This window comes from Nomia melanderi, chromosome 3 (genome assembly GCF_051020985.1).
Source record: "Nomia melanderi isolate GNS246 chromosome 3, iyNomMela1, whole genome shotgun sequence".
NCBI lineage: Eukaryota > Metazoa > Arthropoda > Insecta > Hymenoptera > Halictidae > Nomia > Nomia melanderi.
The window spans coordinates 5,513,496-5,541,346 of NC_135001.1; the positions used below are offsets into that span (position 1 = coordinate 5,513,496).

Consider the following 27,851-nt stretch of genomic DNA (forward strand, 5'->3'; position numbering starts at 1 on the left):
TGACCGTTATCCAGATTTTCCAGCGACGGCGACGACACCCCGGTCACATTCCACGACAGAACGGTTATAATTGCATCCACGGGGGCCACGCGTTAACGAAAAGCATTAATTTAGAATGTTCCGCGGTTTTCTTGCCAGACACCGCGCAGGTGGGGATGGCCGAGCGTTCACGCGCAACTCCCATATGCAATTAACAGACGCTCGTTCCACCGCTATGGGCTGCGAAATGAGGAAATAAGTGTCGCCCGGTGAAAAAGAGCCTCGCCCCGGTTCTTCCCGCGTCCCGCCGCCTCTTGCTCTTTCCGTTCCATCTCTATCCCGGTCCGATTTTTCCCAGAAAAGGCAACATTCCGGCCGCGAAGACAGTATGAATTAATATAAGCGCGCATTTAAAAGTACAATGAGCGGACCCGCGGCGCGCGTTACGTTTGTCCGGCACAGTTCCGCCGCGCGCGCGAACCTTCATTTATTTTTCAGTTTCATTCGCGACCCTTATTCCGTGTCACCGCGACTCTTCGAGGAGAGACAGTTTTTTACCCCTTGAGTCCGTAGGACTCGTATACGCGTCCAGCGAAATTCATCGACGTGAATGACAAGTTCATGCGTTTTGCCGTCACGGTTTAGCCGTGATTGTTAGACTGCGGATCCTTAAGCAAATTCAACTTCTTGAGAATGTAATTAGAGCAGTGGAATTACTATAGAAAACTGTTTTTCTTAATAAATGTTACCGAAAGCAATATGTTGTAGACGTTTCCCATATCCTTTAGCGTTCTGTGGAAGATCGCGCTTTCAAGCTTCCCGTAAATGCATGAAGATCGGTGGCCTAGTGATCGTTAATGTTTGCGTTTTATACACTCGATCGATAATAATGGAGAATTCCGGCTGAGAATTCAGCGTCCAACACGGTTGATCACGATTAAACTGTCGAGAACGGACGACGATCGAAGACCGGATGCGTCTCGAATTCAATTGGAACCGGACCAACGCTCAATAAAGAACATTTTCCGCTAGACAGTGTTGTTACTTAGATTCAGTCGTTCCCCCTATCGTCTGGACTTCACCCAGACCACGTGAACTCTATGATTAATTAACGATCACGACGGATACGGTTCGACGTCGACTAATCGAAGCGGCCACGCCGGGCGAAACCGGGACAAAAGGTATAGCCGGCGGCCAGTTTTTCCGTCGCGAAGTTAAATAATTTACAACACAGCCGATCCTTTGTTCTGTAAATTGTTAAAGCGGCCCGCGGAGACGGGACGAGCGAGGCACATGCAAATATACAATACGATCTTGGCTAATCACCAAAGTGGGCGTCCACCTCGACGCTGTCCTGCCGTCGCGGCGGCTCGGACGATTCTGCGGCATTCGGAATCATTTCTACAGAAAAGTTCGCCGATTTCGGGACATTAGGGCTCGTTTCCAAGAAGGAGGCCGCGCCCATGCAAATCATTGGGTACAACCTTTCGATTCCGCTTGCCAGAACGCTTAAACTCCCCGACAATCCTGTTAATTCGTCGAAGGAATCGAGTTCCAACTCGAGTAAATTCGACATTCGTTTCGCCGGCAGCCTTTATAGTAACGGTATTATAACCAATCTAACGAAATCGTTGTTTCCGAGATACTTGTAAAATTAGAAAAAACTTTCTTCTGCGGCAATAAATCATTTTGGAAAGACAGTGGTCAGATACTTAGATACTTAGATACATAATTAACTGTGCTGTAGAATATTTTCTTCAATCAGCCTACATTCTATTATAAATCAACTCTCTCACTCTAAATTTCTATTACCTCGATATACTCTTTTGTACTTATGTGAGAAAGGGATCTTTTCCTGTTAATTGCAAACGAATGAATAAATTTGAGGAAAATTCAAATGTAGCAAAGAAACGTTCGGCTTGACTACACGTGCCATGATTTCCAACGAGTGTGCGTATATTAGGCAGAGTTTCCTTACGCGGAACACTGGTAACAAAGAGGTTAACCCGAGAAAAATAAACCTTGGAGAACGCGTGTCACTGATAAAGCAAACTTTCGTGGCCGAAGCAGCAACACGTCGTAACATCGACTGTTTTGTTTACCTAAAAAATTGTCGGGGCATCGTCTGGGCGTCGATTAGAGCCGCGTAACTACGCTACTGGCTCGTTCCCGTTACCTCAGCTCCCGAAACTACTCCTCGTTCATCGCACGTGACCGGTGCGTTAGTGTGAAACGCATTCTAGCGGTGTTCGAATCACTCTTGATTCACGATCCTCTGTTGTTTCGATTCCATCACGCATCGATCAAGAGTTCCGGCTCGAATAGTTTCTTCTGCGAAGCGTTCCCGATACTATAGGCACCGTTGGAGTCAACGTATGCACGTAGGAAGTCCGTCGACCGCAACGAAGGGATGATAAACGTCCGACGACTGTCCCTCATTCTCGTGTGTTTCGATTTCTTGATGATCTTCGCAAACGAGACATCGATAGACGCATCCAGGACGCTATCCAGGCGAAAGAGGTACTTGATCTTCCCGGAAGGCAGCAACGTTCAGGTAAAAGCTAGATTTCCTCTATGAAAAGCTGCTCGATCTTCTCGAAATACGGTAGAACCTCGATTAACCGAATTACTGTTTCGGAAATGCCCCATTCCCGATTTCTTCTTTAAACAATTATTAAAAATGATAACGGAAGCTTCTGTGAGGAATTACTAGAGAAATTGATTTAACGACAGGCAAACCGAATTGTGAATCAATTCAAACAATTTGAGTTTCTATAGGAGAATGTAAAAAAGTCAATTTGACTGCTCGATAGTTCTAGAGTTGAATTGGAGCTTGATGATTCGATTTCATAGATCGTGCCTTGAACTATATACCTGTACAATCGAAGTTTATGCCTTTGAAAAATTTCATTTCCAGTGTCCATTTATCTAGGCTGTTAGTCAGCCAACAAAATCGGGTAATCAAAGTTCCACTGTATTTAGTTTGTCCGTTTCATGGTTAATTCGGCGATCCGGCGCGACGACGTTCCATCGTTCGCTCGCCGACAGCTCGGAACGGAATCGACTGTACACTTCATTCGAGGCGATTGATCGAAGAGAAATGTATCGAATGTTTTCTGTCCGTACCAGCTGGTGTTTTGCCTGACGGTCGGAACGTACGCCAGAGAGAACGACGTGGTGATGGGCATGACGGCCGCTTTGGCCTGGGAGCTGCCGAGCAAAGTCGACAACAAAATATCGGAATTGCTTCATCGCAAGAGCAGGAGCACGGTGTACCCGAAAATAGAAGCCCTGCTGCAGTCGTAAGTGAATCAGTTCCCCGCAAACGCTGCTGCAATCTTACCGTGTCACTTCCGGAAACAATCCCGTATGCTTTCCCCGGCACGTGACGGTGGTCGAGTTTCGATTATATTTCCTTTCCGCTTGTTACACATTTTACAGTTGGATCCTTCTAACAATCGTATAGCTTCTACTTCGACGCGTCTCGGATATCGTTGACTCGAGCTACTTGAAATCAACGAATCGCTACATTGCTATACCTACCGGACGAATTAAAATCATCCAATCTCAATCTCTTTGTTTTACAATTATTCAAAAGGTAACAGATACTTTTCCGAGAAGTTATCAAAAAAACTGACTACTGCTAGGCAAGCTGAATAATACCTAAATCGATTGAAACCTCGATGAACGCATTCTTGGAGTCTCTATAAAGAAAATTGGTAAAGGTCGGATCGACCGTGGTTCCAGCGTTAAACGGGCAGAGCTGAACTTGAAACGGACCGTATCGCCGGCGACCTTTCTCCTGTGTTTTCCTTATTCGTGGCGCAAATTACCCAGGAAATAGAGTGTCAAACCGCAAAGAAGACGCAAGAATTTCAATTTCTTCTCCTCCATTGTTCCGTTACCGGCGCTTTTTGTTTTCACCCCCCGGCCGGCCGCGAAAGCTCGCTTTCATTCGGTTCCGAGGCGTGGTGTAACATGCAAATGGGCTCCCTCCGCCCCTCCCTTGCCGGCACATGCAAATGCAGGGCAGGCACAGGAATTTTCATGCGAAACGTGCGAGAATAACGAAACGGGAAGACGCCGGGTTCGATTCCGCTGCATTATACCGGGTGGTGCGGCAGGAAGCGTTACACGAACACGACGCCAATGGGATACGATGGATAATTGGAGGTAAAGTACGCCGAAAGTCTGGCTCCCGGTATCGACTCGAGGAACCTTTACCATTTTTCGACAGAATACTCGTACTTCTCCCGCGTCACCTTGTACAACGTTTCCGTTCTTTTCGAGGAATTTTCCCCACGAACCGAACCGTATTAGATGTTACATCTCCGAAAGTGCGGAATATTGAATAACCACGCGGCTATTCGATCGAGTCGCTTGACACATCGCGACGAAAGTCACAGAAGCAATTTGTCATGTGAAGATCGCATTGATTTCTTTCGCGAGACACTTACATTCTGCGAATCTCTCTAGAAACCAGGTCCCTTCGAACCGCTGATACTTCGCGTATCAACTATTCCAAAGTTTAACCATTCAAACTTTCAACCATCCAGTTTTCAAAACTATCTTTCAAATATACCGATCAGATTCGCGTCAATATCTTAGTCGCCTTAAATCTTAACCGTTTGAGTCCGGCGCGCAGCTTTCGCGCTCTCGGGACTTCATGTCGAAAAAAGTCAGCGCATTTGAACGATACGGACAACTGACGGGCGCACTCACAATCTGGCGAAACGCGCACAACTTTTCAGACGCATGTACGTCGCATCGCTACTTCTTTTGTATATAAGTAATCCAAGTCATACATTTTGTATTTCGTTGTTACCTATTATAAATTTATATATATAATAGTATTAACATAGATTAAGACAAGCGCTGTCACGCTGCTTGAATCTTTTCGCATCTCATTCAGAAAGCGCTATTGCGCTGTTCAGCTATTTTCCACCGTGTTTCTTAAAAAACTTCTGGTACTCAAACGGTCAAATCAATCTAATCGTACGCAACTCCGGATCGCAACGAACCCGGATAGCGGTGTCTAAGGTGAACGAAGCGACCGGTCGTGGTCGTTTTGTGGAAAGAGAGGAGAAATTCCGGTGACGAAGGGATCACTCGATTCAACAGAGTGTGGCTGGTTAACGACACTTCGGACAGAGTCGGATTTTTCCGGACATAATCGTCCGCGCAGGAATTTAATTAACAATCCTGGCGCTGCTGGAAAGCCTCGATTGGCATTCTTCGGTACGCTGCTCGCCCCCGGGAACCCCGACACCGACGGAGACACTCTTCGCGCTCTATTTTCACGGAAGACTCGACCACCGCAGAAAGCCGGCGCGGCGCGCAGCGATTTCCAGCGATCTCCAGCGACGCGCACCGCCGCGCCGCGTCGCCGCCCGGGGACCACCAACGAGTCCCTCCGCCTCGCTGGCTTCTTACCGAAAGTTTCCGGGCCGGAAGCAGCCAGCGAACAACAATGTGTTATACGCATCATCCGAGCGGCGTGGTTAAAGTTAAACGCGATTGCGCTCGGGAATGCCGCTCGAGTCGCCGGTAATTGTTTCGGCCGCAGGAAGCTCGCTTAAGCCGCGCCCCGTCATCAAAGTTTACGGGCCGGGGAACCATTTTAAATTAAACTTTATCGACAGCACCGGCCTGGACGGCAGAGCTTGCGTGATGAGGGCGCTATGCGAGACGGCCCAAAGGGACCCATCGCTCCTCGGCAAAGGGACTCTGGTGCAGGAGCTGCTGCACGCGATTTTCACGTGAGTAGATCGATCGACACTTCGATCGGGGGAACGGGGGGTTTGAATCTTGCCGCGCGAATGTCGCAACAGGAGCACTTGTTTTGTGGAAAATGTCTTTTTCTTTGCCTATGCATACGAGCGACGCGATTGATAAAACGACAATGTATTGTGATAAGAATGACAAATATATGTATTTTCTCTGTTTTTAATTGTGTATATTGTATAAGGTGAAATTTGTTCTATATGTGGTACATGTTCGTAAAATCAGCATGGTTCGTGTGCATTGGTCTTTATGTGTTGTTTTAGGATCGTGTCGCATTCACCTTCAACTGTGGATAAGTGTAATCATAGAAATTATGTCAAATCTCGAGTATATCGACTGGCATATCGTTTTCACAAAGAACGTTCTTGTCTCGAACGCCTTCGGTCTCCGGTGTACACTCGTCGCGACGAGCCGGATGATATGGAATGCCTTAACCGTTTCAAACAACTATGCAATTACGGGGCGGCGATCAATCGAGGGAATGAATCAACCGAAACAATTAAATTATTACCGTCTGCCCCGTGTAACCAACTGACTGTCCTCCGGTTAACCGATTCCGTTGTCCCGGTTGAATCATTCAAGTCGCCGTCGTGCCGAACGATCGCACGTTGTTCCAATGAATTGTTAAACGGCTGGAAGTGCTCCGTCGCGGTATTTTCGGGGTGAAAGATATCCACCGCCTTTCCGAACGGTGGGAAATCGGTCGGGCTTTAGATCCGGGAATCCTTGAACTTGGAAACCGAGTCGTACCGTTTAGATTCCGAGTATACAGACTTGTCACTATTTCGTCCTGAACATTTCTTACTACAATCCTTTCACTTCTCCTTTTATAAAGACTAGATTTTTATTTATTTCAGATTCCTTTCGTTTCCTTTAAAAGTTTATATATCGCGGCGGCACCTTTATCTGCCTTAACACGTTCGCTACCAGCGTCACATATTTGTAACTGCCGTAATCTTGTATTTTACATAATGAAAATTAAATTAACCTTATAGATAGTGTTATTAGAAATTGTAAACTACGACATTGTATTTAGGAACTCAATGACTTGTTTTAGTTTCTCTTTTCTAATATTTTGTTTAGCTTTATTAGATTGAAGAAAATATTGTAATTGATGAGACTGTTAGCGAAATAAGCGCTGGCAGCGAACGTATTAAGAGCCTTTATCGCTCAGTCTATTATCTATTTGTTTACATACCTGTCTGTAAACATCCTACACTCGACCCCGTGTCTAAAGGCCACCATACGGCGATGCAGGCATTGATTTGAGCCTTCTTCACTTGTTGTTTTGTGCAATACGTATCATGAAATTTTGGAAGACTCAAACCCATCACTTGTAGCGATCGCCGCAGGTTTCAACGTGTATGAAAACCCTAAGGCACGGATCTGCCAGAAAGCCTTATTAATGAGTTCACTGGTAGAAATCCCTTACGAAACGTTCTCTTCTTCTGTCCTAATCTACTCTAACCTTTTCCTTGTTCCATAATTTTACAAGCCGCTTCAATATTATTACACGATTCGTTTCAAAATCTATTTCCTTTAACACTAGATGTACGGAACCGGTCAATCTGACGGAAATTGAATACTTCAAACAGTACTTCGTAACAATCTAAGTCCATTTTGATTGACGCAACTATGCGAATTCATATTATAATTCTTTGCTCTTGACACACTAATTTCCATCATCTATATAGACGAACAATCTTCTAGGAACAATAGAATAAAGTATAAAATGAACGTCCGTAAATCTAGTGTTAACCCTTTCCACTCGAAAGTTTTTCACTGGAAATATTTAACATTTTCCAACAAGATATAGACGACACTGTTTGAAAATAATTTAAGCAGCAAAGCTATTTCGGTTAAATGTTTCACATAGTAGTACAAAGTTTAATTTAAAATACTAAACATTCTACTTCGTTCTGTTGCATCAAATCAAGCGGTGACAGAGTCACCTCTCGAGCGCAAAGTTTAATCTTTCACCTGATCGGTGAACAAAAGAATGCTGTGTCGTTTGATGATCGGAAACGATTGAGAACCGTTTTCGACGGACAGAGGCGAACCGGTTGTTCGATCTATGTATCCTAAATCCCACTATCTCGTCGCAGGCTGCCCAAGGACGGCGGAAGATTCGAGCGAGAGGAAGACCAGGCGTACGAAGACGCGTACAGGGTCACCGAAAATTGCGAGCGACTATATCCCGGCTGCCGGCACTCCATTTACGAGCTGGAGTTCTGAGGCCCCGCCGAAGGAAGCTCGTGGAGGTTGCTGGAATTCGAGGCATTCGTATGCGTGTGCAACGTCGACCGCGTTTCGGGCAGGACGTGCCACTCGCCCGGGAAAACGGTAGCTCAAGTTTTCCTGGCCGCTCGCCCGAACTTCGGTAATTTTTCAAGTCGGCCGCCCGTCGTGCCGCGACCCCGCGTAACCCCCCTTCGTTGCCAAGTTGCGTGGATCACCGGCGGATACATTCGTTACGACGAATACGCAAAGGATGCGGAATGTATGTTCCCGGCGTGTCTAGCGGATGAAAAATGCAACGTTGATCTTCGTTTCCATGCGAACCGCGTCGAAAGCGGCATCTCCGATTTTTTGTCTTCCGTGGAAGCTAAGGAAAGAGCTCGGTGTTTATGCGAGTTATTATTCCTCCGCACTCGGAACCTTTTCACTGGAAATGTTCAACGTTCTCGGACGAGTCATGGACGATGTTCGTTACAACTAACTTAATCATTCGCACGTGATTCGAGGAACGAAGCGATTTTATTTCGATATTTCACGTAGCACTTATGCGTTACGCGAAGTTTAAAATTATGTATTGGACTTTATGATTGTAGAATATCAAATCGGGTGGTGACTAAAAATAAACTTCGAGTGTGAAGGGTTGAGAATAATGGATCCTATGCGAGTAGACGCATCCCTATATACGAGTCTGGACGATTTCGAACATCTTCACGCGAATATAATATGACGACCGGAAGAGAGGGGCAGAGAAACGAGGAATAAAACAGTTCGATCGATCTTCGACTCATGCGTAATCATCTCGTATATTATTCGAGTCGACGTATTTTCTGGTCGTTTTTGAGCCGAGCCTCGACCGACGCACGTATAATTTCGCGCTCGACGTTTTCGATCTCCGGATTTCGAATTACAGCTCCCGATGGGGAATTTCAAAGATTTCGCGTCCAAGCTTTCGCACCGAATTGATTTCACCGGACGCCGGCGACGGTGACGCTGGCGGCGTGTAATTCATTTTGCATTAACAAAACGGCCAACCGAGTGCCCAGGATTTATAGTTCATTTGGACGGAGTGCAGCGGCAGCGGCGCGGCTACGGTCGAGTGCGGCCGCTCTGAGCCCTTTTGTAAACAGGAACGGGGGTAAAAATGTCTGCGTCGTTATTTAAATGTCCAATATTTAAACGGCGAGTGTGTCGCGCTAAACATTCAAGCAACGTTTTATTAATACATTAACGTACGGTCCGGTAAAGCCGAGTTGGCAGAAAGTTTGAGCGGACCGTTAAAAATCCGTCGGTTTTTTTCGTTAACTGAACCGAGTAATTGAATAACTCTAAATTGTACGTATCAACACTGGAACGGGCCAAGCGCGCGGCCGAAACGACTGCTTTCTAATTTCTGCGCTGACCGTCGGTTTGTTTTAACGTTAATGCCTCGACGCTTTTTTGCCGGCGATATTATTTCCTACGATAACATGGAAACAATAAAGTGATAATGCGCGGGAAATGATTCGGCATTCTCGAATGCATCTCGTAGATTTGATTAACACTAGAATCGTCGAACGGCCCGACGTGAAATTGAAGTTCAAATTGAAAGTTTGAATGTCTAAAAATTTGACATTTTTATCTTGCGATTACCGGAATTAGTAAGACGATTTATTTAGAAATGAAATAATCTTAATACACAGATACCTGTATCGACACTGCATTAAAAAGAAACGCACCCATCTAATTTTGATAAGAAATTATACAAGAGTAGATAGTAAATAAGCCAGCTCTAGCGTTAAACGTGAAAAACACGGGGAACATGTTTTTTGTTGGATGACGAGGGTATAACCTACGGTCCGCGCTGTAATTCCACGTTGTAACGACAACGAAAAATCTTTCCGGTCCAACGAAGGAGGATGATAGGAGGGCAGGAATTTATCACCGCCGCTAAAAAATCCGTCGTTCCGTTTTTACAACGGAGAACGTTCCAATTATATTTTCGCCCGGCCGGGCGGCGCGGCGGTCCACGAGGTTCGTCGTAAAATTTCACGAGTCCCGGGAATAGAATCGATGACGCCATCATTCTAATTACTTGGCTCGCGACGAGGACGATGATTCGTGATCACGGGGACGCGCGTGCATCGTACTTCTTCCCCTTTCTTCTCTGTTCTTCTTGTTTTTCGTATTTCCTTTTTCTTTTTTCGAACGGGCGGACATCGAACAGCGGAAACCATGATCCCGTGTTCAGCGAAATTAATAGCGTTTCAAGCCGTGTTGTTTTATTGAAGCCTCGGAGCAAGCTTTTAAGTGAAGTTACAGGTTCCTCGAATTTATGAAAGTTCCGACGAGCCGCGGTTTTTTGCGAAATTAGATCTGCGAACGATGCGTCCGATAAAGATTAATCTCTCGTCGAGTGTATCTTCCCCCGCCACTGTAACTCTCTTCGCGCTGCGTGATAAATGTCGATGGTCCCCGGAAAAACTGCGGAACGAGCGTTGTCACGCGACGGCCCCCGAGAAGGAGAATGAGATTACAGCCGGAAGATTCCGCACGAGGCGCGAACAGAAACGCGTGCAATTCGCGCTTACTCGTTTAACGACTAATTTAAGGTTGAGTTTAACGATCGAGCCGTAAAACTCGCCGCTAAACGCCGAGAAACACTCTAACCGACGTTACCCGTCGTTATATCATCCACCGGCTCGAGTCACTTTACTCGCTTAGCGTCTGGTTCCGCGTGAACTGTTTCAATAAATCCTGTCCGGTTGACTGAAGCAATTCAGTGGCACCGAACGGGATGCCGGCCGCGCGTTCGTCGCTCCTCTTTACGGCGATCGAATTCGTTTGCCTGTTTTGGGTCGTGGGATCCGCGAACGACGTCAACGGAACGGTTTGCCGGTCAAGGAGAGAGTTCGAGGCGAAATACCTGGTGTTCCCCGAAGGAAGCAACGTTCAAGTGAGTGAAACTTTCGAACGCGAATGTCGCCGGGTTCCCTGAAACGCGGACCACCGTAACTGCATCGTAAAAAAACTTGTTCATTACATTAAGTCACGAGGAAAGCATGCGCTCCGGCTCGAGCACGAGCACGAGCCGCTCCCTGGGACGTTTCACGGCACGGAAGTTCGTGAAACTTGCGCTGTAAACGATGGCTTAATAATTTCTAATAGCCCGGCCTGGCCTAAAGCAGCCGGCTCGGGCTCCTGTCCGTCATTGAATACGCTCGCATGCAAAATGTAAGCGTTAAAAGGAGCTCGCGCCGCGCGCCACGATCGACCCCGGTAATTTGGCGGTGATAATTATTTAATGCCTCGGAACGCCGAAGCGCGTGCACACGGTGCCAAATACCCGTGTATCGCAATTAACCGGGGCTCGCGCGACGGAAAATTGAAAACATCCCCGTCGTAAAGCAAATTCGTTAACGAATCATTAGGCTGCGCGGAGATACCTCCTGGTTCTGTCAATTAATTCTCCGTTCGGGCGAATGCATCTTGCAATGGAATCCTTCCCTCGAAATCATTGATAATTGCACGGATATTTCGAACGTTCGAACGTATTTCTATTCTACGAGTAAATGTTTGATTTCCGTGGAAAAGCTTAGCAATATTTTGCACTCGTGGGACGATGTAGGAGAATTATAAAGTTGTATGTGTAATGTTAAACTTTGTAACGTGCATTAATACGTGAAATATTAAAATAAAGCTTTTCAATGATCGTTTTTCCCGGTATTTGACGAATGGTTCAGCTAGTGTATTGCCTGACGCTGACCACATACGCGGAACCCACGGGATTCTCCACCGTCGGGATCACAGCTGGCCAGGCATGGGAGTTGCCCAGCGAGAGCACGCTATCGCAGGAGCCTCCGGACGTGTATCATCGTCGAAGCAGAAGGGAACTCTATCGCAAAATGGAGTCTCTGCTGGGAACGTGAGTAACCGATCAATCCGTGCCAGTAGTGGAGCGGGGATTGAAGCGATTGCGACGTTAACGCCCTAACTCGTCGATTAAAAATCAGGAACCTTCCTTTTTCCATCAATTTCTGTATACCGTATTTTCCTTATACACTACAGAATATTAACAATTCTTGCGAAGAGAATAACTTGAATAATCCCTCGACCGAAAGGAAATACGCGCGTAAAAATATTCAGTGTCTCAGACTCAGCTTAACTCATTTGAGCACGTTAAAATGAACCTTTCATCAGGGAGCTTCGAAAAAAACGAAACATTCGCAAACTTCCTCCCTTCTCTCATCTCCAGCGGAATCTCCTCGCGTTCCCTTGACAAGCTCGTCGATCGGAAAACGCGAGTGTTTCAGTCGCGTTCGGCCGAGTTAGGAGTTTATTGTCTCGCCGGGGAAGAAAGTCGCGGTCGTCGAGCACACTTCGAAGAGGGCTACCGTCATTGTTCCCCCAGCCAAGAATCTCTTGATTTTCGGCGGCGGACGCGTCTAAGGGACGGGCAAGGGGGTAAAGGCAGAACAAACCAGACAATTCGGAATCTTTGGGCTGTGTGTCGATCGAGCCGGCTCCTCAACTAGGCCACTCGTCCGATTCACGCCACGGGTAATCGTCGAAAACGAGAATGTGAAGTCCCGCCAGGGTTAAATGGCGGGCTCTCGAAGCCGATCCGGCCCTCCTCGAGTGCCGAGGGTGTAGAAACGTTGACCTCGCCAAACGGAAGGCGGAAGGAAGCTGAACCCGAAACGGACGCCGATAGCGAACGTTTCCCTAGTCTTTCGAACCGCCCTCTCTCTCTCTCTCTCTCTCTCTCTCTCTCTCTCTCTCTCTCTCTCCCCCCCCCCCCCCCCACACTCTCTTCCTCACCACTGTTCGTCGACTGAGAAACGCTGACGAACTAAACAAAGCCGAGTCTAGCTTTCACGGACGTTTGTCCGCGCCGCGCGCGGCGCGCCCAGCTCCGACCCGGGCACGGCTCCGCGGCGTTGAAAGAGCCGCAGCTTTTCACGGATTGGACGCAATTGTGCGGTCCGAATCAAGTTAACGATAAAGCGGCTCTCCTTTCGGCTGTTCCCGACGCTGCTCGGAAATTCAGCGCGAAGATCCCGGTTCCCTACGACTTCTACGGCGATGATCAGTGTTTCGGAACATGCGCTGTTCTTTGGTTACCGCGTCTTCGTGAATAGTGAGCAGCAAATTGTTCAGCTTCGAGTAAAACAGCTAGTTGTCCTAGCTACCGATCAGCCAATGGTTAAACGTTTCTGGAGAAGAATCTGTTAACATTTTCAGCTTCTGAAATCCATCTCATCGATTGTATCTTGTAACTAGCAACCACGTTGACGACCGAACAAATTAAAAAGAGAAACTGTGGATTAGATTGTTCAATTAGCCTACGATAGACGGCCGACTAAACTCGCCATTGGTTCAAAACCGTACACTCTCGCCGGGCTATTTATCTTCCACATAACCTTAGAGCTAAACGAGCTCCGAGGTTAATTCCTCTATTATTCTAAGATTACTCCGAGATTAATAGGAAACAGTGCCCCGAGTCATTCCGAAGCAGTAAAAGAGAAGCGGTACATTAGACAGCGCGAGAAGCGCACGCCGTGCAGTTGGAGGGTATCGTCGAAGAACGGGGACTACTGTCGATGCCCGTAGGGCTGCATTACTCGAATGCATTACTCGAAAGGAGGCATTATCGATCGATTAAAACAGCCATTCTGGGCGGGCGTACGGGACGGGCGTGCCAGCACGCCGCATACTGCTTGCATAAATATCATCGATTACCCCGATATCGGAGTAACCATTTGTCAAATTGTACCATTGAAATTTGCGCGGGCCCGGCCGCGGCCGCCGATAAACGCCAGTCAAGGCTCACTTTTATATTCACGCGAGCGCTCGCCCGTATTTACTTTCAACGCCGTTTGAAATTAATGTTAATGCGCTTCCCGCGCTTTCTCTCGTTAAAACTGCACTCGTTGCGATCTGCCCCTGAATTATTACCTTTTTCCCTGATATTTCATCGTCTGCCGCGCTCCGTTCGGGGTTTGTTCGCGCGAGGATCGATGTATTTATGGCGCGGAAAAGATTCCCCGGCTCGACGGCTGGTGGATCAAAATCACGAGGTTACGGGCTAGTGCCGAGGGAAAGGGTTCGTTGAAACGCAGTCGCGATGAGCGGACCGTGGGCTGATGTTTCGCGACGATACCGCGCGGTACGTAGTTATTTCTCCGTGTTAATAGCCTCCCATTGTTCCGTCGACGGCTTCTTAACTAAATGCGGCAGCACACTTGCAAGCTACTCCAAGTTTTGACCAGAGATCCGCGAGTCGACGCGTGCAACCAGCAACATCGACTGTTCCAATTTTAATGCTAGACTTTGTGGCCTGTGGTGAGACGAGATATGCTGCCGAGAGTATTTCCGAGGACACTAGATCGGGATCAAGGGAATTTTCGTGGATATCGCGCTAGTATAAAGTACGAGCGTCGGCAGAATGGTTTGCGAAATGGTTTACCGCTACGATAAAAATAATCTGTCGTAATAACAACTTGAAATTAAAATGTTAATCCTGTACACTCGGGAAGTGGCTCTCACTCTCCACTTGATATACCAACATTATAGAGCTGTATCTACAATATTAACCATTCGAGAAATACCGAGATGAAATAGCTTTGTTTCCTCATTTACATATGTTCTCTCGTTAGCTAGATTCTAGTAAATATTTCCAACGAAAAAGTTTGAAGCGCGGAGAGTTAATGTTTCCTCGTCCCTACTACGCTATGTGCTAAAACCGCCTCACTTAACGCTTTGTCTGCTAATAAGGTAACCCGAGTGTTAATCGGAGTATCATCGTGCCTGTTTCTTCGCTAAACACCTCATTTGTAGGATTACTTTTCATCTAGCTCTTTTATATTCAGCGCTGCCAGATACTGGCTGTTTGTGTGGTAGAACTTGGCGAGCGGACTGAATAACGGACAGGTGTCTCTTTCGGGGAAGCTAAGGAAAGGTTATCGACCGCGAGCAGGAGTAAGTAGAATAGGCGCGGGTGATCAGACGGAGAGGCAACAATGGGTTAAACCGTGTAACGCGCGAAAAGGAAGGAAAAACCAGGAAGCAAAAGGACTGCGAGGAGGTAAACGGCGAAGACGGAATCCATTGGCTGAGGAGCCGGCTAGACGAAGGCAGGGGCAAAGTAGAAAAGGAGGCGCGTAGACAAACAAAAGCGGCCAGAGTTTCGGCGGAGAAGAATCGACAGAGAGGAAGATGGAAAAAAACTGCGCACGGTCGGCAGCCGTATTACAATTAGCATATTAATTCCACTGTTATCAACTCTCTGCAGATGAGGATTTTTTAACTTATTCAAAACCTTCAGCGGGGGGAGCGGAATTACACATATATAACGAACTCCTAAATTATTTGAGAAGGGAGTACTATGTACTATTCCAAATATGAAAATTTGATGTTGCAAAAACGACATTGTAATGGAGTGTCTAGCTAAGAACACCTTGTAACACAGGCGTGTCACACAAAGCGTGTGTATAACGATCATAAATGTCTATTGACTAATAGTGAGAAACTAGTTTACTTTACTAGTTAATAGTACAAATGAAAGGTATGTAAAAATTAAAATCTGTATTGTTTTCAAACTAGGAATCCATAAAGAGCAGCCTATAGTCAAAAGACGTGATCGCAAAGAATGAACAGGAACGATGAAAGTAATGATTTCGAGTCTTGGTTCTTAAATATTGTCTCCGAGAAAAACCTCAGTCTTGAATGGGTTAAAGGGCTACCACCGCCTACTTCCGGAAATCTTTTTCTCAGAGAGGTGACAGAGGAAGCGTAGGTGTTGTCTGTAAACCAGTACTCATCTTAGTCCGCTCTTAACAGGATCTCAAGATTGCGTCGCGGATTTCCTGGTCCGCGATGAAACACGGCAACTGCATTATTCCGATGCTAATAGCAAAGCATGGTACTCTATAATTGCCAGTGTTTGCTTCGGGGGTGAGCGCCGGGGGTTGGGCGGGGTTAGCTGGAAAGGGCGGAGAGGATCCCTGTAAACCTTCACCGGTTTACACCGAAGCGCTCCGTACCCACCGGTATCAACGCTCGACGGTATTATCGCGAACTTAATGAATAGACCGCCGCCTCACGGACAGCCTGACGAAGATAACGAGCACGATAGTGATAAACGATCGCAGTCGGTCTCGCCAGGAACACCGGCGCACTGTGACGCGTCGATTTCCCTGAAATCGCGGAGAACTGGGACCCTGATAAATATCGGATAATTAGAAAAGTTTCTGTGGTTCTCCGCGATGAAAATTAAACGGGTACAGGAACTTTTATAAAACGAGAACATTTTATTCGGTAAAATAATCTGCGTCGGGATCTACCAACATTTTTTCGGGGAGAATCAAATTTCAATATTTCGTTTTTATCGAAGTTTGTCTTCCTCGAAACCTGTCAAAGACTGCGCTTTCGTTGGATACCCAATATTTGAAATATTTTCTTCCAGCTGGAAAGAACGAAAGTACTATAGAAAGTTTCTAGGAAACTAACAGGAGCAGAAATGGAGATTAAATATGTACTATTTAGAAATATCTGATCGTTCGTTTGCTTTTCTAGTTAAAGCGAACGGTTAACGCGTGTACGCGAAGAATCTCGTAAGACCCTGACGTCTAGAAAGGATGAAGTAATTTTTAATAGTCCCCCGTAACACTCGTATTCCTCTCACGATCGTATTCTTCTGCGAAGACGGGGCAAAGACGGCAGAGCCTGCGTGCTGAAAGCAATCTGCAAGGCTTCCGAGAGAAATCGGAAGGGGACGGACAAAGGAACCTTCCTCGAGGAGATTATGCGTGTCGTGTTCTCGTAAGTATCTTACAATCGCCCGAATTACTCTTTCCCGTTTGAGAAGTAATCCAAATGTAAGAGGATCGAACAATAAGCAACCGAGACCTCTCGCAAACGTCGCGTCTCTCGATCGGAGTAAGTTCATTCGCGTACGAGCCCACCGATTGCCATTCGAAATTACTTATTGAAATTCCCGATCAAGCCAGCAATGACGGCCAGGATGATCCGTCGGAGGTGAATTGAAGAGAAAACGATGCCGCGAAGACGTTGATTAATCAAACGCGCGCGGGAGAGGGTGAGGCGATCGAACTCGAACAGACGTTGAATGTCTAAACGATTATTAGCGAAGAGATTGATCGGGACCGTCGCGGAAGATCGAAAATTGAATCGGAGACCGGTGATTAATCGAACATCGATTAACGAAGGGAAAAGTGATTTCGCCGGGAAAAAAACGGCGACGTCGCGTCGCTCGAAATAGAGACGTTCCAGCGCGAAAAACATCTGCCCGCGTCTCTGGCAAGTGTCTAAGGAACCGGGGTGAACGCGAGAAAGACGCTTGGAAAAAGCAAGAAGGAAGGATCGTCGACGGATACAGCTGTCATCAAAGTGTCGTCTCGGTCGCGTAACTCCAAGTCATTTCCAAGACACTCCGTCGGCTGGCGGCATTTCGCGTTACACTTTCCCGATAACGCGTTGAATTTATTCATGACATCCGGCGTGACGCTTAACGTCGTCCCCCGGCTCCGGCACGTCCCCGAGAAGTTCGCAGACTGCGTCCGAGCGGCTCGCGGAATTTCCTTCGACAACTTGCCCCCGGCCCCGACCGGTCCGCTTTTAATAACCGTTCCGAAAGTTTCGGATGCGCGAAGAACCGTGACGCGCGAGCGAACTGCCGCGCTGGGCGGCGGATACGGGGGGATGTCTCATTGTTCGAACAGCGAGCAAGTTCGAACACGGGTCGCCCTTCGATAATTAATAACGCCGGTGAAACGCGAGCAACGCGATCGGCCTGCTGAATATTTTTGGTACCTTTTCGCACGGAACGAAAAACTTCGCGGGGACGGGGCGCAAGGATTTACGGGAAATTCAGTTGCGTTTCTCTGTCGTCGCGTTTCAACTGGAGAACTTTCTTCGCGGCGAACTTGGCTGATGCGGTATCTCCGTCTGCGATTAAATCTCTTCTTTCTGATTTACTTTGCGACGCGTCCACCGTTTGAACGCGTTCACTGGAATGGTTCGGTGATTGATGACTGGTCATTCCGAGTTGCTTAGAAGCGATTACAATGAGAAGTTGCAGGTCGAATGGAAATATTTAGTAATTCAAGGATATTTACTGTTTCTAACGCTATTTGTCTTCGCCGCGAAAGAATAGGTAATGTCGAATGAATCGGTGAACATTCTCGCGACAGTTATCGCGTTGATCACCTGCCATTTTTCAAATGTTTCAGACTGCCCGGCGAGTTCGAGGACGCGGACACCGTGACCGGGTACGAGAGAGCTTACTACCGTCAAGAGAATTGCGACGCGGCGGAAGACAGGTGTCCGGACGTCTTCTGAACCGACGGAATCGTTCTTCTTAATTCTCCGAGTGTGCGAGAAGATTCCATGGAAGCGTCCGAGTTCGGTTCAGTCGCGGGAAACGCGTTGAGTTCGACTAGCGACGGCACTTTGTCCACTCGCAGCTTTCATAACACTTTGCACTCTAAGCTTTTTTTCGCTCGTATTACCAACACCTCGAAGTAACTTCGATAGAAACATATTCGCATATAAATGAACGCTACGCGCTCGAAAAGGAAAATCATTTTGTAATTTATAACGACAAATTTTAAATGGCTTCGGTCCGGAGCCTTCGGTAGCAAAGGATTAACAGACGCGAACGAACGAGAATCCCCAAAATGTAACATAATTGAAAAATGTTCAGTCGATTGTCGAACGAACAATTGAACTCGCGCACGGTAACTGTATAGTCAGTGTTTTTTCTGTAAACAACCATTACGATAAGCGATCAAATATTTTTGGACATTGGCGTACAACAGACACGTCGCTTTGCGGAATGTATAAAACGGGAATACGACTGTTATTAATATGGAACGGTTGTAATAAACCACTTTGCCGCGTTACAGCCGAGACAGCGTTTGTCTCCGCGAACGGTATTTCACGATTACGGGGTTTTCACGTTTAACGCGTATATAGCGGCTGTAATTTTTAGAACCGTCGGGGAAATGGAAAGACAATGGCAATGGTGTTACAAAATTAATAAAGTTCCATGCAAAACACTCTGGAAGAGAGCGGCACGTCGGCCACATTGAATATTTTAATGGCCGCTGCTCGCTGCTGTGCAAACGGAACATTTCCGCGAATAATGGCCCGTGACGCAAAGGGCGCGCACGCTAAGGGGTTGACTGCCGCGGTGGTCACCGGTGACCGCCACTTACAAATCAAAGTGACCCGTTTCTGATGTCTTCTCTCACACTTATTAAAAAGGTAACAGGATGATTCTCGGAGAAATTACTAACTACCGTAACAATGATATTTACTAAAAGCCATTTTGACCGATTTATTTCTAGTGTTGAAAAAAGTCAATGTAACTTCTCGGTAGTTGAGACTTTAGCAGAATAAGAAACTAAATAACAATATAACGTACAAATTACGATACCAAATAAATAACAATTGTTTCTATCCATCTTTCCTACAACAAACCGAATGAGGTAATAAAACGCTCATGATTCTCGTGGCGAATGGGTTAAGCGACATCGCCAGGTCGCGAGGTACACGGCACGGTAATTTGGAATCGGCGCAGCCGTCTATATTTGGTAAGCGTCATCAATGGACTCATTAGGCTTACAATAATATCGTGTAGCTGCTGGAATAATACGCAGCCACGTCCTCGAAAGCGCATCCTTCCGGGGATTGGGAGCCGGCGCATGTATGTCGGTTGCTCGAACATGCATCTCACCTTCGACCCGTGAGCTTCGTGTTTGCGCGTGCACATGCTGTGATGCAATTCCCCCTTTGAGAATGTCAGCTGGCGCTCGCGTTTCCATTGCACATCATTAACGCAGCTCTCGGGCTCGATTCCCGGATCGCGGTCCGAAATGCCGTCTTGCCGGGCACAGCTGCGCACCGGCAGCGGCGCGGCCTCGTCGCGCGAAATTCCTTTGATTTATACGATTCGACGGCATTCGATTCGATTCGATTCGATTCGATTCGATTCGATTCAATTCGATTCAATTCGATCCCACTTGACGACAAACGGTTCCCGCATTCCTCCGTTGATCGTGGAGCCAGCAGAAAATTAGAAAATCCCTCTGGCTGCGCTCCGTTCCCGCGCCGCGCCGCATCGACCCGAGCGAACCGTTTCGCGTCTGATTAATGACGGCACTTTATCCACTCGCCGTTTCATTAACAACAACCGCGCGTCTACTCGCTGACTGACATCGGAATGAACGCAAATTTGCTAACCGAAAATTGGAGATACACTTCCAGCGGGCACGGCGAACGCTCGCGTAACGGGGCGAGAGGGAAGACCGCGCGACCCGCAATCGAGTTACTGTATTCGAGCGACGGAAAGGCACGCTGCAATGGTGAAAAAGATCGGTCTAGCTTCCTATTCTCTCTTTTTTATGGAAAAAGGTCGCGGCACGATACTATAACCGGCGCGCATCAAACTTTCGCCCGGGATTATCGTCGTTCCGCGGAACGACCCGTTTGGCCGGGACATCAAGGATTCATTTATTCGGGAAAGTATTGGCCGGGCCGCAATTTCGGGAATTCCCCCGTCCACGTTTAAAATGCAGCGACCCGTTTAATTAAGGGCCATCGGCCAGGTTTGGACAAGCGAAATCAGTTCGTCCCGGACGTTGGATAAATCACTCTCCGCTCCTACGGAGAGAGCGAGAGGAAATATCCGTGGATGTACTCGCTTGTAAGGGGGAAAGAAAAAGGGATGGGACGGGACGGGGGTGGAACGGCGAGACTAGGCAGGCCCACGGTGAAATTACCCCACAGATGGAAGCCACGGAAATGGTCAGGATTCCTGGAGATTGGATAACGCGGAGACATCGCCCCGCGTCGAATATATTTCGAGAGATTTGCGAAATTTAGGGACACTCCCATCCCGCGCGGCACCACCGCTACGATGCGGTTCGTGAATGGAAATCGGTTCTCATCCGGGAATCTCTGCGAGCCGCCCAAAATTCCAGCGAGGAATCGTTCTTCGCCGAATGACGCGAAAGGTCGCGGTATGCGTCCGAGGCTGTTAGTCCCGCGCCGTGATTCGACGTTCGATCGTTGTTGAATCATTTGTCTAGCTAAGGAGATCCCGAGAGAAAAATTCCTTACGGTGAAAGAGTTAATTGGATATCGATACTCGATCGACAACAATATCCCCTCGTCTATTCGTTTTCTACTACAGGTACTACCCGTGGTAAAAACTTCGAAACCAGAGATACGAAAGTTAGTTGCGTTAAGGCCTCATACACGATGAAACATGCGGCGACGTAGACATTGCAACAAGCGATGAATTTGAGCCGTTTTTAATCCTCCTTTGAGTGCAAAATGTGCTATGAACTTTATAAGACTCAAACCCATCGCTTGTAACGATGCCTGCATCGCTGCAAATGTCAACGTGTAACTTGTAAATCTTGTGTCTTTACGTCTGAGTCCAAAGGTTCTGTCATCGAAAATTAAGATACTCCACGAACTATGCTATCCATCTCAAAATAACGATGAATGTCGTCTAACTAGCTTCCTTTTCTTTCAGTTCGAGTTCGTTATACTCTAGAGCAGAGTTCCGCGATCGTCAAGCGTGCAAAGAATCAACGCGAGCCAAGAATAGCCTGTGCAAAGTCGACTCGTCTTTCTAACTGCACATCGAATAACGTCGTTCAAAACAATCTCGGGAGCGTTAGCGCGTGATCGGCAAAGTGAACCGGGTCTTCGCAACCGCGTGACGGAGCCCGATAACTCGATGATCAAACACCGCCGGTTCAGTGACGGCGCTTCACGTGACCGGGCCGGCGCGCAGCAGTTCGCGAACGAAACGTCAGCTGGCGTGGCTCGGTCACTCGTAACCGCGAAAGATGTTCTCGGCTTTCCTGAAAAACTTTTCCGCCCGGCACCTCCCAGGAGAGGTCTGAGGTCTTCCGCTCTGCAAAACGGCTGATTTCAGCCGGTAATTCCGAGAAATGAGAGCCCCGTGGCTCGTCCTGGTTCTCGCCGAGATCCTGTTCCTGGAGCTGGCCCCCGGGGACCCAGTGTATCACCGTAATGACACCGTCTTAAGCGGTCCCGGTCAAAGGTTGCCGGAGACCCTTTCCAGACGCAGGCGGGCTTTGACTTTTCCGAAGGGCAGCGCTTTCGTGGTAAGTGTACACACGATTTCGGAGACCAAGCGAATGCCGGACGATCGGTCATAGGGCGTTTCGCATTTGTGACGGTCAGCGTTTTGTATTTTGCGTGACTATTAAATTACTTTCACGCGTGTTTCTGTCTAAAATCATAACGCATGGTGTAAGGTATAGGAATTTGACGTGACTTTTCTCTTAAATTCTATTTGCATTTTGTAAAAACGATTTGATGCGATTAATAAAACGCAACTACGAAGATTGCCACAAAACCGAACGCCGATCGCGGACATGTTAATCTTTTATCGAAATCGAAAGGCCCGCGGCGATTCTCGGTTGTTCGATGACTCGACAGTGCACTCGTGTGTCTGGGGAGGATAAGAAGTGCAACGATGTCGTTTCGTGGGATGTATCCGCAGCTGTCGTATCAAAATGGGAGAACAGTGAATTGTAACCCGGTGATTCTGCTTCATTCAGATTACGGTGTCGACGCTGCAGTCGGTTCTGTACCCAATGCCAGCAAGCTGGTATCTCGATTTCGAGTTCGATACTATCTGGCCCATTCCGACGCAGGAGAACACGAAAAAAAAGTATTTATTCAAGAGACCGTGGATCATCAAGAGGAGACATCGCCGTGAATTGTACGCTAATTTTGAAACTGCATTGAATAGGTACTCGTGACGTTTTTCATTGAATTCGATGTGCTTTCGGTGAGATGATGCTATAAACGATCTGGTTTTAGCCAAAATTTGCCAGGACGGGAGTGCGTTCTGAGAACTATCTGCGAGGCGAAGACGCTGTTGAGTCCGCCGGGTGTTTCGTTCGTCGAGGACGTCATTCGATTGATTCTAAGGTAAGTCCAACTATTTTCGACTTGGAAAATCGCAGCATGTTCCTTCTTAAGAAAAAAGATTGTCTTCGCTTTTCAGTAACATTGAGGATACGAGGAAAATTGATCACTACGACATTGCGTACAGGACCAGCGCACACTGCGAGGAAGCTTACGCTTGTCCTTTTTCCTTCCTGCAACTGTTATTATTTAATTTGTACTCAGACACTACAATTAGCTGACAATAAACCATTGGACCATGGAAGGCTCGCAGATTTGATATCCAACACTGTTCGACCGAAAGTTAACCTTCGCAATATTTGCTTTCAATCTACCTATCAATTCTTTTTCGATCACCAACCATAACTTTGTATTTAACCAAACTATATTGCAACGCAAATAACGACGCGAAAATGTTTTTTTTTTCTTTTGTGTATACTATACCTATCGTACTTTATTTTCACACTATTTTTCGATTGATACCATTTTCCTTGATTAAATTACAGTATAAAACGTTTAACAAATCAAAATGTACTGAACGCTCGGTGAACTGATAAGCAAATAATGATTTCCAATTCGGGACTTCTTACCCGCCGGACTTTTAACCCCATCCAACCCCAACTGCATTCGTTGCAGCGACCTTCTTGATCGAATTGATCTTCACAAGTTCGAATTTCTGCCTCGAATATTTTTTCGAGAAACGGGTTTCGATAAAAGGTAGAGAACATCCACGAGCAAACCGAGCAACTGGCTATCCCCGAAAATTCTATCGGTCCACCGAATCGCGGACAACAAACCCCGAGCTACCGTTAAAGTACACCTCGAAGATACTCGGATGCTGATAGACTGAGGGAACGGAGTAGTTGGTCTGGTTATCTTGGCTCTCATAAATCCCCGCCTTGTCATCGACGAAGTTCGACGGCCCCGGGGAAAATCCCTGCTGCTCGAAGCCCTCAAGGCGTAAACGTCGCAACAACCCCGGGAGACTGGCGAAACGGATAAGCGGTTAATATACATTCGGAACATACAGCCTAACCCTGCCAGCCTAAACTGGTTAAGCGGTCGCGACGAGACCAGACGAGACGAGACCAGACGAGACGAGACGAGACGGGACGAGACGCGTCGCAACGTCGCGACGTCGCGACGCATCTGTCGCTCTTCGGCTGCCTGTTACGCGCTGTTGCATCGCGAGGTAATCGACACGCATGGCTGCGATTATCACAGCCGCTTATCGTTTCGATCCTGCTCTGTCAAAGCTTTGATCTGACTCCTCAGCTGCCAGCATTTGTACCTAACTACCAGAGACGTTCAAATTTATACAATTATTGTTTATCCGTTTATCTCTATAATTGATTAATAGCTCCTCATTGAAAGGGAAAAGGAAGAATATAGCAGTGAATGAATGAAATGAAATGAAATTTGAATCTCAAAGGAGACTCGTAGAAATTAAAGGCTGGCTAAATTTGCGAGTGACTTTTATTACGCTAAAGGGATGCAAGAGAATCGTACGAAATTATTTCTAAACTACACTAAACCAGGTACATACGCAACCACGTATGAAGACGTCGAACACGGTTTAACTGTTTCGTTTGAATGGAAATAACAGGAAACGCAGCTAGGATCACGTCCGCAGGCTAGCAAGGACTTATCCGACTTGCCTAAGTTCTCCGAGAATCTCCTCAGCTATCGCCCGCGTTCAAAGTATTCACGGAAGTTCGGAGGGATCGCGATCATTGGTCCGATCCCGACTAGATTATGTAAACAATGCCGGAAAAAGCTAATCATTTCACGTTATGGGAACGGACCTACTGCGTGGCAGGCAGCGGAGTCCTAATTTTCGGAAAGTTCCCGTCAGCGGGAACTCGGACGAACGGAGTTTCTCAGGCTATCGAAGTTTTCCAAATAGTTGTCAACATAATTGCGCTCCCTCCGCGGAAGTTCAGCCGACGTTATTATCGTGGATCCACGTACATGGATTGTCTTTCGTCGGCAGCCGAGGACCCATGAAGTTTACAGTCTAAAAGCCTACAGTCACGAAGCTTATCGATTCCCTGGAATTCAACGTGGCAGGTCGCATGGGTACCTTCTCAACGTATCGTCATCGTCGGACGCTAATTTCTCTCGAGTCCAACCCTCCAGACCGTCCCATCCTGCCCCGCAGTGTCCCAGCTCGCCCACGCCTTTAAACTCTTTCATTGTTTTCCACGGAAAGTTCGGAAACGAGTCTCGACGGGCTGCTCCGAACGACACGACCCAATTTTCCAAAGCGCACGGCTCGAGGTGTTCGTATCGACAGATCCACGATACGAAGAACGAAGCCCCTCTTAACTTTTTCGATACAAATTACGAAGTCGGAGCAGCGCCTCGGGTCGGCGAGCGACCGTTCAGGCCAGGCAATCTCCAATCAACCGGTTCTCAATCGGAACGTTCAATATTGTCACGTTATACAGTGTACGGTAATTAACCGGCGCTTGATCTCGTCATTAGTATCGCTCTGTAGAATGAACACGTTGAATGCCGTGGGAATCACCGAGGACAGGCGTCCGATTTTTCTATGGCGCTGTGTGGATCACTGGTGATTGCCAATTGAATCGAATTACTGCAGTTCGTTCGTTTAAATGGATATTCCTCGCGTCAAACAGTATTTTCAATATTACAAATGATGTAACGTAAAGAGGTGATACTCGGCAGGAAAGATGTGTAAAGAACGATGATGCAACTCGGTCGAATGAAATATTACTTCGCGAAAGCACGGCGTCTTGGCCGAGACGTACGAAAATCGTTCAGCATTCAAGCAAACGAGTCGGTCACCGATCGAATTCCTTCCACCAACGATTATCATTTTTCTGCTTACGGGCTGCAGGTGATTCAGCTATTTTCTCGCGAGCAATTCGTTCCCATGGTCGAGGGAAGCTTGCGGAAACGGTGTTCCGCGACGCGAACAATAGCGATGGAGGTGATTAGCGTTCCTGCGCGATAGTTGGCTCGACCATCAACCTGCTGCTAATTGTTCGTCAAATAAAGCGGAGGAACGTGGGAAGCGTTAATGAACTCGACAATGGCCCGTCCCGGAACGGCCTGGCCCGGTCCGGCCCGACTCGGACCAAGCTGAAACTGCAATAATAACGGTCGTTCGACACAGGGTCCGACTGTCATTCGTCGAGAGACCTCGCGCAGGAGCAAACCACATCGGTGAGTAAACTGATTTCCATACGATCCACTGGATTACAAGGGTCTCCGCGCGTCCGCGTCGCTCGAGTAGGTACATATACTGCAAGAAATTACACGAGGTTGTGAAGGGAATTGTTAGGGATGTACGATCAACAACGCGAATCTCTTACTGCATTCGCACAATTTGCTCGGATGAGACGACGTCTTATCCGCTCTAGCGCCGGAGATAAGAGTATTCTTCGACCAGCTTCTTACGAGGGTTGATACTTTGTAAGACCTTATAAGAGGTAGTGTAATCAGCAACATACAGTTCTTACTACATCGCTAGAACAGTATCCTCTGCTCGGATAAGGCAAGGTCTCATCTGTTCGACCGTTACAAGAACGTCTGCCTCGTTTTTTTCAAAGGATCGATCCTTCGCGTATCAAGTCCCCTTAGCGTTGAAGAACACTACACTTTTCCGCACTCTGAAGGTGCTGCGCGGGAACCTATCGTATAAATACAACTCGTCAGGGTTTCTTAAAATCCGTGAATCTGGCTCTCGGACGGCGGTCGACGTTCCACAGCAGCAGAGTTTGAACGCTCGTTAAAATTCCCGGAAGTCGGACGATAGACACCGCGAACGCTAGGCATGGCAATCTATCGGACCCGATCGACGAAGTATTTTCATCGCGAACGCAATCAGCCGGCATCGTTATCAATTTCGCGCTGTTCCCTCCGCGTAAATTGAATCGGACGAATGAGCGACGCGACGGAACGGTCGCAATATCATATTTCTTCGGGCGGCCCTTAACGATCGGGCATCGCGACGAAAAGAGAGAAAAGAAAGAAACGGGGGCCAGGGAAGCCAGCTGATGGTCGCGCGGTAATACGGTTTCTCTGATAAGTGTGATCACGTCGCCGCCATCGTTCGTGCCGAAAGGTGGTGGCAATGGCGGCTGCGGCAACAGCAGCGGCGGCGGCGGCGGCGGTGGCAGCTGCAACGGGAGCAGCCCGCTCTAAGTCCGCCGTGTTTTTCAGTATCGGCGTCACCTATCGATCATTTCCTACGCCCACTCTTCCACGGCGGACTAACAATTTCCTGTTTCCTAAAGAGTTTACCGAGCCGAGTTACAGAATACTTCCACCAGGGGAATCGATCTTCTTGTTCGCCGTGGTTACCTCCATTCCGTTTCTCGAGATGCTTGCGTCGGAGATTTCTTTCATATCTTGAGACAATGAAATTCTTCGCCCTTCCTCCTTCGAGAGGTTCTTCTCCGAAGTCAGTAGTCTTGAACATTTATCGAGAAGTTCGTAAATGCTCCTTGATTATATTACAATTATCTGGAACGACGGGAGCGCGCTCGATCGCTAGCAGCGCTAAAGTGATTCATTCTGCCAAAACTATTCATAACGATAACATGAGTCTGGCGGTCGGACGTGGTCGTATTTATATTCTTACAAATATTGTGATTTGTTATAGCTATTTATCTATAATTTCTTCAGATTTCTTGGAGTGGTGTATCATTCGACGCACCGATAACGTAGAAAAATGTCGGTTATCTTCTCTAACTGTGTTCCCCATTCCGAGAAATATGAAAAATAGAGCATTAATAGTCATAATAAGACGGTAATTTTATGGAGATATAAAAGTGGTACTCTGATAATTTAAATAAAAAGTCAACATTTGTAATGTCCTCGAATTGTTTAAAAATCGATTTTGTAGTTTAAAATTCTGAAAAAAT

The 27,851-nt window shown here is 47.2% G+C and overlaps 3 protein-coding genes across 3 annotated transcripts; all 3 read left to right on the forward strand.

Moving 5' to 3' along the window:
• The first annotated feature begins 2,389 nt into the window (after positions 1-2,389).
• Positions 2,390-7,998, forward strand: LOC116431959 (uncharacterized). Its single transcript, XM_031988151.1, has 4 exons — positions 2,390-2,533; positions 3,109-3,281; positions 5,622-5,738; positions 7,869-7,998. The coding sequence occupies exons 1-4, from the start codon at positions 2,390-2,392 to the stop codon at positions 7,996-7,998; spliced, it is 564 nt and encodes a 187-aa protein (XP_031844011.1).
• A 2,689-nt stretch (positions 7,999-10,687) lies between these two features.
• On the forward strand, positions 10,688-19,343 carry LOC116431956 (uncharacterized). Its single transcript, XM_031988137.2, has 4 exons — positions 10,688-10,933; positions 11,721-11,902; positions 16,684-16,800; positions 18,231-19,343. Exons 1-4 carry the CDS (start codon positions 10,775-10,777, stop codon positions 18,337-18,339), a joined length of 567 nt encoding a protein of 188 aa, XP_031843997.1. The 5' UTR covers positions 10,688-10,774; the 3' UTR covers positions 18,340-19,343.
• Positions 19,344-21,835: 2,492 nt separating this feature from the next.
• Positions 21,836-23,198, forward strand: LOC116431949 (uncharacterized). The gene is made up of 4 exons (XM_031988122.2): positions 21,836-22,145; positions 22,605-22,798; positions 22,870-22,980; positions 23,057-23,198. The coding sequence occupies exons 1-4, from the start codon at positions 21,969-21,971 to the stop codon at positions 23,196-23,198; spliced, it is 624 nt and encodes a 207-aa protein (XP_031843982.1). The 5' UTR covers positions 21,836-21,968.
• Positions 23,199-27,851: the final 4,653 nt, after the last annotated feature.

What these genes read in the sequence shown, in the direction of transcription:
- LOC116431959 (XM_031988151.1), top strand. Translation starts at nt 2,390, where the DNA reads ATGATAAACGTCCGACGACTGTCCCTCATTCTCGTGTGTTTCGATTTC. An exon ending in CGGAAGGCAGCAACGTTCAG is followed by an intron (nt 2,534 to 3,108) that starts GTAAAAGCTAGA and finishes TGTCCGTACCAG; the next exon opens with CTGGTGTTTTGCCTGACGGT. An exon ending in ATAGAAGCCCTGCTGCAGTC is followed by an intron (nt 3,282 to 5,621) that starts GTAAGTGAATCA and finishes CTTTATCGACAG; the next exon opens with CACCGGCCTGGACGGCAGAG.
- LOC116431956 (XM_031988137.2), top strand. Translation starts at nt 10,775, where the DNA reads ATGCCGGCCGCGCGTTCGTCGCTCCTCTTTACGGCGATCGAATTCGTT. An exon ending in CCGAAGGAAGCAACGTTCAA is followed by an intron (nt 10,934 to 11,720) that starts GTGAGTGAAACT and finishes CGAATGGTTCAG; the next exon opens with CTAGTGTATTGCCTGACGCT. An exon ending in ATGGAGTCTCTGCTGGGAAC is followed by an intron (nt 11,903 to 16,683) that starts GTGAGTAACCGA and finishes TCTTCTGCGAAG; the next exon opens with ACGGGGCAAAGACGGCAGAG.
- LOC116431949 (XM_031988122.2), top strand. Translation starts at nt 21,969, where the DNA reads ATGAGAGCCCCGTGGCTCGTCCTGGTTCTCGCCGAGATCCTGTTCCTG. An exon ending in CGAAGGGCAGCGCTTTCGTG is followed by an intron (nt 22,146 to 22,604) that starts GTAAGTGTACAC and finishes TGCTTCATTCAG; the next exon opens with ATTACGGTGTCGACGCTGCA. An exon ending in GTCATTCGATTGATTCTAAG is followed by an intron (nt 22,981 to 23,056) that starts GTAAGTCCAACT and finishes TTCGCTTTTCAG; the next exon opens with TAACATTGAGGATACGAGGA.